Source organism: Salvelinus sp. IW2-2015, linkage group LG19, assembly GCF_002910315.2.
Source record: "Salvelinus sp. IW2-2015 linkage group LG19, ASM291031v2, whole genome shotgun sequence".
NCBI classification, from domain to species: Eukaryota; Metazoa; Chordata; class Actinopteri; order Salmoniformes; family Salmonidae; genus Salvelinus; species Salvelinus sp. IW2-2015.
Window position 1 is genome coordinate 27,587,134 of NC_036859.1, and position 12,942 is coordinate 27,600,075.

At 47.1% G+C, this 12,942-nt stretch overlaps 1 protein-coding gene across 1 annotated transcript in view; it reads right to left on the reverse strand.

Moving 5' to 3' along the window:
* The window catches only part of LOC111979053 (thymocyte selection-associated high mobility group box), a 110,167-nt gene that overhangs the window by 27,967 nt on the left and 69,258 nt on the right, over positions 1-12,942 (reverse strand). The window contains 2 exon segments of the mRNA XM_070449035.1: positions 2,045-2,296; positions 10,897-11,142. Coding sequence (XP_070305136.1) covers positions 2,045-2,296; positions 10,897-11,142 — 498 coding nt within the window.

Consider the following 12,942-nt stretch of genomic DNA (forward strand, 5'->3'; position numbering starts at 1 on the left):
GAAAGCTGATTGGATCCTCCTCTTTTTAATAGAGGCCATCAAAACTCTATTGTCTCACGCAATTGCATACCATAGCCCAGTGGTTCCCAACCAGGAGTACTAGGACCCCTGGGGGTACTCTGCCCATCCACAGGGGTACTTGAGAAGACTCATGAGACCATAGGGCTACTGGTAAAATACACATGAGGAGTTACTTTAGGGGAACTTTGGGCAGAGCAAAATTCAGTTGGTGGTATAGTAACCGAAAAAGGTTGGGAACCACTGGCATAGCCTATAACACTTATTTCATTCCATGCATCAACCAGGTATGAGGAGCTGGCTCTCACTGCCCAACAGGTGATCTATTCCACTCAAACCCTGAATGCCAGGGCTCTCATGAAGTGTTTGATTTGATTTACGACTGCATTTGCATTGATGTCAGAGTAGTTTGAGGGACAATACAGCGCTGAGTACCAGACCATTAGGACCTGATGGAGGAACAATAGACTACATTAGTGACCGGCCGTCAGCAAGTTTGGTAAGCTACTAATGAGCATCAGAGCGCAGTTTTGAAGGAGCCTAGTTACTGTGACTCAACGGTCACATGGAATTTGACTGCGGTCATGACTCGTGACTGCTGGTGTGGTGGTAATACGGTCACCGTAACAGCCCTAGGTGTGTGTGGGTGTCTGTATTATAAAGAAGTAAAAAAATGTTGGTGCTTGTGTATGTGTGCATATTTGTGTATGCGCGCGTGTGAGGGCGTCAACATCGGTGTGTGTGTGTGTACGAGGGCGTCAACATAGGTGTTTGTGTGTGAGGGCGTAGACATCAGTGTGTGTGAGTGTGTGTGTGTGTGTGTACGAGGGCGAACAACATAAGTGTGTGTGTGGTAGGGCGTCGACATCAGTGTGTGTGTGAGGGCGTCGACATCCAGTGTTGTGTGTGTGTGTGTGAGAGAGTCGTCGACATCAGTGTGTGTGTGTGAGGCTGTGACATCAGTGTGTGTGTGTGAGGACGTGACATCAGTGTGCGTTGTGTGTGTGTGTGTGTGTGTGTGTGTGTGTGTGATGAGAGAGCGTCGACATCAGTGTGTGTGGTGTGAGGACGTGACTCATCTGTGTGTGATCGCATCAGTGTGGTGTGTGTGAGGCGTCGACATCAGTGTGTGTGTGTGAGGACGTCGACATCAAGTGTGCGTGTGTGTGTGTGTGTGTGTTATATGTGTGTGTGTGTGTGAGAGAGGCGTCGACATCAGTGTGTAGTGTGTGAGGAGTGTCGACATCAGTTGTGTGTGTGAGGCGTCGACATCAGTGTGCGTGTGTGAGGACGTCGACATCAGTGTGTGTGTGTGTGTGTGTGTGTGTGTGTGTGTGTGTGTTGTGTGTGTGTGTGTGTGTGTGTGTGTGTGTGTGTGTGTGTGTGTGTGTGGGAGAGGCGTCGACATCAGTGTGTGTGCTGTGTGGGAGAGCGTCTGACAATCAGTGTGTGTGTGTGAGGACGTCGACATCAGTGTGGTGTGTGTGTGTGTGTGTGTGTGTTGTGTGTGTGTGGTGTGTGTGTGTGTGTGTTGTGTGTGGTGTGTGAGAGAGGCGTCGACATCAGTGTGTGTGTGTGGGAGAGGAGTCGACATCAGTGTGTGTGTGTGAGGATGTCGACATCAGTGTGTGTGTGTGGAGGCATCGACATCAGTGTGGTGTGTGTGAGGACGTCGACATCAGTGTGTGTGTGTGTGTGTGTTGTGTGTGTGTGTGTGTGTGTGTGGTGTGTGTGTGTGTGTGTTGTGATGGATGTGTGTGGAGAGTCGTCGACATCAGTGTGTGTGTGTGAGCGTCGACATCAGTGTGTGTGTGTGAGGACGTCGACATCGTGTGTGGTGGTGTGTTGTGTGTGTGTGTGTGGGTGTGTGTGTGTGTGTGTGTGTGTGTGTGTGGTGTGTGTGTGTGTATTGTGTGTGTGTGAGAGAGGCCTGACAATCAGTGTGTGTGTGGGAGAAAGGCGTCCGATCATCAGTGTGTGTGTGTGAGGCATCGACATCAGTGTGTGTGCCAATCACTCTTCTCACCTTTATTGACTCTTCATTGTCATCCTCATGAACAGAGCTAGAAGGAGAGGGTGTGGCCGACTTGCTCCCAGGAGGAGATGGGGAATTATGGGTAACGTTGTTTCCGCTCAGTCCCAACTGGGTGTTGAGTTGTGATTGGTTGATGGTGGTCAGTTGACTCTGATGTCCCATGCCTGATTGGCTCCTGGATCTGAGTGCTTCCATTGGCTGATGGCTGCTGTACCGGGAATCGGAGTTGACCATTTGTTGCATCTGGGGTGAAAAAATGTAGAGTTGTTTTTAAATGGCATTAAAATAGCATACAATAATGCTACTTTTAACTCTCTTTAACACACTCCTAGAAACGCTCTTGAAACAGCTCTGCTCAGTCACACTCACTCACATATACACTCACTAATGGTTCTTCACACACATCTTTGTTTCAACCATGACTGAAATCCTAACTAACATTCTTCAGCACAAGAACAATGTCATTTTTGTGTTTCCACAGGAAACACGGTTGTAGGTTTTGATTGAATAGCCTCTTCAGTGTGGCCCTCTGCCCCCCACCCCAGAGTGTGGCCAGGTCACCTGATGCCACCTGGGCAACGCCTCACACCTGATATTGTCCCCGACACCATGTCACACACAATGTCCCCAACACCATGTCATACACAATATCCCCGACACCATGTCATACACAATGTCCCCGACACCATGTCATACACAATATCCCCGACACCATGTCATACACAATATCCCCGACACCATGTCATACACAATGTCCCCGACACAATGTCTCCGACACAATGTCATACACAATATCCCCGACACCATGTCATACACAATGTCCCCGACAGGTGAGGCTTGGGAGGAGAGGCTCACCTCAACACCAGGACAGGTGAGGCTTGGGAGGAGAGGCTCACCTCAACACCAGGACAGGTGACTCCTGTTAACTCTATAATCTACAGAGATTAGCTCCATCCATCCCCTCCACCTTCACCCCTTATATCACCAACGACCCCATGACCTCTTCTGCCTCTTCTCTCCTCTTTTTGAAGAACAGGTGAATAACACACTCTCTTTTTTCCTACAGGCTACTTCCTGTGCCCAACCACTGAACACCTCCTCTCCTTATACAGATGTGTGACTGTTGGTACCGCCAGATAGTGTCAGTTTGTCATTTATATTCATGTCTTGTCCATGTGCATCCTACTGCGGATCTTATTTCAGGTTTTTCCTGCTCTTCTCATCTTCCTCTTCCGTCCTCTCGCTCTCTCCCTCTCCGCTCTCGGTGGCTCTCTATCGTATCCGTTTCCTGCCTCCCCTGTTTCTTGCATATCATCTAACGAGCTCGGTTACTTCACATTTCACAATCGAGGCCGATATCGCCTATTCATGCCCCTGAATTAGAAGTCCTCCTATTTTCTCCCTCTAGTTTTCCGCTCCTGTCCTTGGTCGGATCTGTTTGATGTTTGCTGTCCTGTCCATGTCCTTGTTCCCGTCCTGTCGTGTTTTTTTGCCTGGAAGTTAAAGCGACTCTTTGAGATTTTTTAAGTCGCTATTTGGGATCCGCATTAATCAGCATAAACAGAAATCGCAGACCAAGAATGGACGCCAGCGAACTAACGGAAATATCACGCAACACTGCCGATCGAGTTCCAGGGAGCAATGCTCGGCAGACACGCGGAGGAATTTGTTTGCTGCCGTTACATGCCGTTGAAACCCTGGGCCGCATCAGAGCTCGCTCCGATCTCTCTGGACAGTCTTCAGGTCTTCGTCTCGTGCACCAGATACTTCCTGGTCTTCGCCAAGTCTCGCGGGAACCCTAGGGTTAACTCCACCTGTACTCTGGGCACCCACTGAGTGTCGCTCTTTTCACCAGCTTGGTGATTATTGTGTTCTCTCTCGCAGCCAACACGTACTCAAGAGAGAGATGCTGCCGGTCGCTTACGTCATAAATTCAACGTCCTTACTGGCTCGGTCGCTTCGGAGTGGGGCACAGCCACTGGGAGGAAGGGCTGAGTGTTCTATCTGATTACTCTGAACTTTTAAAGAGGAGGTATGATACGGTTTTTGATCGTATTCAGCTTTTTGCGGAACGGAGGCTTCCAGGTTCCTTGGCTTCCCTTGATGTCAAGGGTGATCGATCTAACAGGATTACTCTATAGAGTTTACGCACTCTTGCTGCCTCCGTGACTGGAACGGCGCGGCGTTTCTGCTCCACACCGACTTTGTTTACTCTGGAGGCTCCTCACGCTGAGGTTATGCGATGAGATTCTCATCGGCGGAGCTTCCTATCCAAGCGTGGACTCTTTTGTTTCGCAAGCTCGCGGGCATCCGTAATAGAGACGGGTAGATCTGGTCGTATTTAACCAGGTTTTCCCGAGCCTCTTTGTGGAGTGAGAGCCCGCGTTAACGGTGTTTATACCCCTACGTCACCCGCAATCTCAACATCATCCTCCTCACAATAACCCACTGGCCCATGGGCTCAAGAGAGAGCTGGGAAGCCCATGCAGCTGGGAGGTATTACGCATCTCGACTAAGTAGAGGGAACGGAGAATTACCATACCGCCTTTGCTCTATCTGCGGTGTGACCTGGCTGGACATTTTGCTCCATGTCGATGTCCAGTAAAAGGCAGATGCTGGCAATCAGATATGCGGGGTAGGCTACTGTGAGCGCTCACTACTCAGTCTCTCCATCCAAAGATCCTGTAGTAACCTTGTTCGGTATCTAGTTCTCGCCGGACCGGTTTTCGGCTGATTCCTCAGTGCCTTGAACTCTGGTGGCATGGATGGGTTGTTTTTTGACGAACTGGGCTCGGGAAACATGACATTCTTCTCAGAAAGTAGAGAAGAGTCCAACGCCCATAAACGGGTTTTCGCTTAGAATGGTAGTCCTTTCCCAGTATCAAGATGTGAGACACTACCGTCTTAACCCTCCACATGGTATCTGGTAATCACAGTGAGACTATTTCCATTTTTGATTTTTCGTATCATCTTTTTACACTGTTGTTTTTGGGTCTCCCTGGCTAGTATGTCATAAGTCCTTCTTTTATCCTGGACTTTAGTAACCGTATATGCTATCCTGGGAACGTTTCTTTGTCATGTGAAGTGTTTTAACTGTCTGCTATCAAGTAAACAATCCTGTGTATAGTCTGCTGGCACGGCTCTACTAGGCAGGAGGAACCTGGTGAAGTTTGACGTGAGTGGCGGCAAGGGAATATCATGATCTTGCCGGGCTGGACGGTCTCAGTCGGATCGCAGAGAACCACTCCCTATCCCTCCTCAGCCGGTCGTGGGATGATTTGTCTGTATTTGACTCTGGCGGCTTCCCGGGGACCATCCCCTCGGGTAGACTATACATCTTCCTGTCGCTACCCGAACGTAAGGCTGCTCGATTTTGCTGTGGCCCCGAGGATTATCTGCTGTTCTTACTCGCCCAGGCCGACCCGGTTACCGGCCGTGACGTAGCTTCTCCTCATCCCGCCGGAGCGGGGTTTTTCTTTGTAAGAAGAAGGACGGTACTACTGCGCCCACTGAGTTGGACAACCATTTATCGACGGGCTCGAAGGTGACATAAACGGCCTTAAAGATCGTTATCATGGGGCCCCGACGCTTCCTTACCATGTCGTCAGCCTTCGAGATTTGCAAGAGCCAAGGGTTCTTATACTTACAAAGTTGGATCCATAATCCCGATTACTGAGGGGGGCTTAACCTAATGTCGTACGCATGGGAGAGGGTGGGGACGGTTTGGAAGAGAACGTTTAACACGTGGCGACGATTAAAGGGGCAATTTTGAATACCGAGGGTTTTGCGCGGGTTCGGAGGAATAGGGGATTGGGATAACAGGAAAACAGACTGGGAAGTTCTCCGCAAATGCTCCAGCTGTCTTATCAGGCCATTAGTTAATGATCGTTAACTGAGAAAGCATGCTGAACATCTTTGTTATTCGGTTTGTACTCTTGACGATACATCTGGATATTATTTTTCAGCCCGTCTCTTCGCAAGAGATTCATCGTTCAGCAAGATTCGACGTTACTCCACGGGGGCGGTTGAATTTAGACGAAATTGTGACTGTATAGGAGTTCGTGAAAGGAGCTGCGAGGAAGTGCGCCTTTCATGTAACATCCACTCTATCACAATCTATCTACGGATTATCTAAGTTATTTTGTGTCCCGGGGCTGAAGGCATTCCAGGATGGAGTGCCCACGCTAAGGTACACAAAAAGAGACATGAAAATAGGAAGCGATTCGGAGCCGCGGGGGTTCCTAGAGGTCACCGTGGTCGAGTGTGCAGCGCTTTCTCAGGAAGTGGGTTTAGCTAATTTCTATCGGCGAGTTTTACGATGATCAGTAATGGTGTTTATCGGTCAAGTGGCTGCCCCTCTCACAGCTCTGACTTTCTGTCGAAGATCATTGGCTTTAAGTGTGGATGCGGTTGCGCAAGGTGGAGGGGGTGTTTGAGCTAGGGATCCTCAGAAGAAGAGCGTTTTACATCCGGGACTCCCTATTTGTCCTTGTTTACTATAACCTGACGACACTAACATTCATTGTCGAGGTTGACGCTTCAGAGGTGGCCGTGGGAGCCATTCTGTCCACGCGCTTCATTCTGACGATAAGGTCCATCCTTGCGCTTACTTTTCTCATCGCGCTGTCGCCATCGGGAAACGCAACTATGATGTTGGGGGTACACCGCGAACTGCTCGCCATCCGCTTAGCATAGGCGAATGGCGACAGTGGTTGGAGGGGGCGACGTCCTTTTGTCGTTTGGACTGACCATAAGAACCTTGGAGTACATCGTTCGGCCAAAACGACTTAATGCCAGCGTCAAGCTCGTTGGGCGTTGTTTTCGCTCGTTTCGAGTTCGTGATTTCCTATCGCCGCGGGAAATAAGAGAAACACAAGCCTGATGGCTTATCGTTCGTCTCTTTGAGTTCTTCTGGGTCTGTCGCTACCGACCCCGAGGGGATTCTCCTGAAGGGCGTGTTGTGCGGGGTTGACTGTCTGGGGATTATTGAGAGAACAGGTAAAGCAAGCGCACACCTCACCATCACTGCGTCCCGGGCTTTTGTCCTAGTAACCTCTCTTCTTCGCTGTTCTGACCTCTACTCGTTCTTGGGTTTGTGGGGCTCACTCTGCCAAGTTGCTGGCACCCGGCGTTCGGGGTACGCGTTGCTTCTAGTTCGCCAGCGGTTTTGGTTGGCCTACTCCTCAGGCCGTGACACGCGCCGTTTCGTGGTGCTTTTGTTCGGACTGCGCGCAGACTAAGTCAGTGTAACTCTCCTCCTGCGGGTGCGTCTCAGACCGCTTCCCATTCTTCTGACCATGGTCTCACATCGCCTTAGCCTTTATTACCGGTCTGCCTTGGTCTGCGGGAAGACTGTGATTCTTACGGTTTGGTAGTTTTCTATAGGGGCGGCAATTTCATCCCTCTGCTAAGCTTCCTTCGCTAAGGAGACGGCACAGATATCATTGAGAATGTGTTCAGATTCATGGCCTCCTCGTAGACGCCGTTTCAGACAGAGGTCCGCAATTCACGTCACAGTTTTGAGGGAGTTCTGTCGTTTGATCGGTGCTTGTCAGTCTCTCTCTCGGGTTTCATCCCCAATCTAACGGTCAAGCAGCAAGGGCCAATCAGTCGATTGGTCGCATATTACGCAGCCTTTCGTTTCGAAACCCTGCGTCTTGGCAGAAGCTCCTGGGCTGAGTACGCTCATAACTCGCTCCTTCGTCTGCTTACCGGGCTATCTCCGTATGAGTAGTCTTGGGTACAGCCTCCTCTGTTCTCGTCCCAGCTCGCGAGTCCAGCGTTCCCTCCGCTCAGGCTTTGTCCAACGTTGTGAGCGACCTGGAGGAGGGCAGGTCTGCACTTTGCCGTTACAGGCGGCAGACTGTGAGAGCCGCCAATAAACGTAGGATAAGGAGTCCTAGGTATGTGTCGCGGTCAGAGAGTGTGGCTTTCCACTCGCAAACCTCCCCCTTACGACAGCTTCTCGCAAGTTGACTCCGCGGTTTATTGGTCCGTTCCGTGTCTCTCAGGTCGTCAATCCTGTCGCTGTGCGACTGCTTCTTCCGCGCATCTTCGTCGCGTCCACCCTTGTCTTCCATGTCTCCTGGTTCAAGCCTTTTCTTCGCGCCCCCTGTTCGTCTTCCCCCCCCCCCGTCCTTGTCGAGGGCGCACCTATTTACAAGGTACGGAAGATCATGGATATGCGTTCTCGGGACGTGGTCACCTACTTAGTGGATTGGGAGGGTTACGGTCTGAGGAGAGGAGTTGGGTTCCATCTCGGGACGTGCTGGACCGTTCGTTGATTGATGATTTCCTCCGTTGCCGCCAGGGTTCCTCCTCGAGTGGCCAGGAGGCGCTCGGTGAGTGGGGGGTGCTGTCATGTTTTGTCATTTATTTCATGTCTTGTCCTGTGCTTCCCTCTGCTGGTCTTATTAGGGTTCTTTCCTCTTTCTTCTCTCTCTCTCTCTCCCTCTCTCCCTCTCCCGCTCTCTCTCTTATCGTTCCGTTCCTGCTCCCAGCTGTTTCTCATTCTCCTACGACCTCATTTACTCTTTCACACCTGTCCCTATATTTTGCCTCTGATTAGAGTCCCTATTTTCCCTCTGTTTTCCGCTCCGTGTCCTTGTCGGATTTCGTTTGTTTTGTTATGTTTTGCTGTCCTGTGTCCTTGTTCGCTGTCGTGTTTTTGTTGGAATAAAGACTCTATGTTTCTTTAGTCGCCACTTTTGGCTCCCGCATATATCATGCATATACAGATAGAGCACATCATCGCAAAAGTTTAGCAACTGTCGGTTACCGTGGAAAACAGCCTAATCCCCATGGTGACGTGAGGGAACTTTCCGAAGTATCGGAGAGGTGAGTCACAAGCCAGGTCATCATTATGACACTAATATGAATGGATACCAAAGATTCTTTTATCTTTGTCTGACTAACAATCCTACCTTATGGTATCAATAACGTGGGTGGATTTCATTGGGGGAAAAAATGCAAACTAGTGCATTACGAACAGGAAATTGGCGGTAGTGGAATGCTGGTAAAAAGCTAGATGTTTAGTTTTTTTTTATATAAAAGAGATTGGGGTAGTTGGGCTCATGACTGGCTATGTGACATATCAGGAATTATTCTTTTTACAGCATCCCACCATCTCCCCCCTCTGCTTAGTACATTTTAAATGAAGGAAAAAGTAAACTACTTATCTAGACCTACATCATTTAAAAAATATATMTTCTCAATTAAAAAGGTTAAAAGATACACTGCTTCTATCCTCAGTTTCTGTGAAAAAAATCACATCCCAGAACTGAATTTCTCTTCGACAATTTCCCTATTAATCGAACACTTACTCAAATGGAGTTGATTATAATCCCCTATCGGTGGTTAATAACAATATGGCCAGAGACTGAGAGAATGAAGGCTAAACGTATAGAAGACATGGTTCCATCAGTCCAGCCTCTTTCATTCCTTGCCGCGGCAACAAGCTCTCAGCCTCGTTGCCTGGCAACCATAATTCATAGCCACTCTAAATGGATGTTCTGTGAGAACATTAAGGTGAATGGGAACAAAATACCCTTTGTCAATCTGGGGAGTCTTTCAGCCAGCAGGTCATCCAACCCAGCTCCTTTTCCCTTCTTGCAAAAAACAACAACAACAATTTACGAATGTTGAGCAATAGAAAACTCTAATGTTTAAGTTACTTAGTGAATGTGAAACATAATATTTTTTTATTTTTTTATTTGACCTTTAGTTAACTAGGCAAGAACTAGAACAAATTCTTATTTTCAATGACGGCCTAAGAACAGTGGGTTAACTGCCTTGTTCAGGGGCAGAACGACAGATTTTTACCTTGTCAGCTCGGGGATTCGAGCCAAGATGTTTTAGCTACTTAGTGAATGTGAAACATAATATGGTCGTAGCCAAGATGTTTTAGCTACTTAGTGAATGTGAAACATAATATGGTNCTACTTAGTGAATGTGAAACATAATATGGTCGTAGCCAAGATGTTTTAGCTACTTAGTGAATGTGAAACATAATATGGTCGTAGCCAAGATGTTTGGCCTAAAGTGGAAAATAAGCTGATATGTCCAGCCTTGGAAATCATGAAGTCCCACATTGAAAAGGGAAATTGGGTTATATGGTTTAAGAGTGGGGCTATGAGGTTCAATATCCCTGGCTAGTAGAACCCGGGGGCTAAACACACACAGTTACACAGGTCATGATTAATGGAAATAAATATGCACTAGGGAAAATCATAAAGACCATGTAGACCGCATACGGTGAAACCATGTAGCTCCTCAGTGGTGGAGGTGCTGATGACGCATAATATTGAATATGGTGAACATGGCCAAAGGCAGAAAGAATAATGGCTGAGAGCGGGAGGYGAGAAGTTTCACTTTGACAAGAATGGGAGATGATCTCCAATACCTATGCAGAGTAGTTAACCACGGTTAGTCATGACACCTATCACATTGTGAGGTTTCTGCAAGGAAAGACAAATCTAAAAGTTTAAGTTTCGTTTCTTCACTTTTTGAAAAGTGAAGACTTGCATTAAGTGTATTTCTTCTGAATGTCACTCCACCAGATTGTTTTCGATTTCTAGTGAATAAATATCAGGGGAAAACTCCCCATCAACCATCTAAAAACAAMTGGATCATCCATTAGTACAGCGGAGACCCAATGGGGTGTCCAGGATTTTGTTCTATCCCAGCACCAACACACCTGATTGAACCAACCAACCACTCGTCAAGCCCTCGATTACTTGGATCAGGTGTGTTGTTGCTGGGATGGAACATATGCCTGCACCCACAGCTGCCCTCCAGAGCAGAAAATCGCACACTGCTTGCTAGTGGCATCAGGCTAGACTCACCACAGACAGGGTGCTGGACATCAGGCTGCCATTTTGGCTCAACAGCCCTCCATCCTGGCCCATCATGTCCATTCCCTGCAGGTGGAAGGGGTGYAGGCCACTCTGGGAGTGAACGGGAGCCAGCGGGTGGTAGGAGCCAGACTCTGACTCYGGTAGGTGGGGGTGCAGCATGTGTTCTGGGATGGTGGGAGGTGTGATGGGGGGAATGTTGAAGTCTTCATCCCCCAAACTGGGCACTGGGTAGGACTGCAACATAAGAGGAGCGGAAGAAACAGAATATGTTAGAGAAATAATAATATAACAATATTATCATTTAGGAGAAATGTTTTAGTGGATGCAAGTCCAACCAAACTGAGCACTCAAACACATTAGGCCTAAGAGCACAGTAGAGGTGGATGCTACACATTGGTAGTAGTGGAGTAGGTGAGTTTCCCTGTACAATGTAAAGCTCTTCGAGCATCTGAAAATCAATCCAATTCATTATTACTACAGTATTATATTACAGCTCAGCTACAGCACTGCGATGCAGAACATGCAGATGGAATCAGATAATTATAGTAGTCATTAATAGACTACTATAGTTCCATGAGTCTTTATTAAGACTGCAGTGGGACTTCTGTAAATACCTCCTAAATTAGTTATATTATTAGAAGGCAATTAGGATTAATGATGTACACTGCCTTGAACGATTCTTAATGATCAACAATACCAAACAATGAGGATTAATCATCATYGTTAATGCAATCACGATGACTTTGACTTAATTCATGCATTCATGATCAACTACACATAGGAAACATATAAGTTAATTTCACATGTAAACAAATGTGTGTAAATGCATTAGGCATGTTTTTGAATGATTCAGGCTAAATAAAAGGGGGTTTGAGGGTATGTAAATGTATGTAAAAAAGTTGCTCATTAACGTCTAATTAAAAGGCTTATTTTATGCGTCTCCACAGTCAGTTCCACTTGGCTGTGCAGGATGATCTGTCTCCCTCTCAATCTCTTTGGACCCCTTTTTAGCTCGAAAAATGTATAGCAGGCAAGGTAGATAAAAGGCAGTAAAAATCTGAAGCAAACCATAAATTATTCTGTAAACACTGCAAAAAACTGCACTCACCTCGAATCAACAGGAAAATGTGTGTTAAGGTCTACATCTGTACCAGTGGAGGCTAGTGGGAGGAGCTATAAGAGGATGGGTTCATTGTAATGGCTAGAATGAAGTAAATGGAATGGAGTAAAACATGGTTTCCATATGTTTGATGTGTTTGATACCGTTCCATTCATTCCATTCCTGCCATTACAATGAGCCCGTCCTCCTATAGCTCCTCCCACCAACGTCCWCTSATCTATACAGCTCTGAAATAGGAACCATTTCCATAAAGAGAAAAATAACTATTCAACACATCAACTTGCTCTTGATCAATTAGACCCGCACAATTTATTTTTACTCGGTGAAGCTTTCCAAAAGACGACAGCACAACAAATCACACTTCTGATACAAGTTAAAATGTTTTATTTTTCTCTCTACCCCAGAAGTGTCTTTTTCCCAGTTTCATCAGAGGGCTCAGGAGTTACATTCTGCCTCTACTACCTCCTCGTTGATTCCCTCCAAGATTTTCATTACCACTAATTTACAGCTTTTATTTGCTGAAAACAAAATGGAGCTGACAGACAGCCAACTCCAGGCAATTAGGCAGAGAATCAGTTCCAAAACCCATCTCTACTGAAATACCAGCCCAACTGTTCTTTTAAAAGACGGTAATAATCGTTTTAATGAGCTTCCTTCGACTTCTCTTTCCTTCCCTGCCGAAAGCCAACATTTTGCACACATTTGCATATTTGATTGTGTTTCCTCTCGCAGATGTCAACTTTGGTTGGTTGGTGTGAAATACGTTGGCATAATTCATACAGTACGGTTTTCAGGAACAATACATTATTTAGCTGTCATAAAAACAACAACAGATTGCCACAATTGTTGTTGTCTAGGGTTACTTTGATTTTCAAATCAAATTTGACAAATTATTTCATTTTCACTATACATAG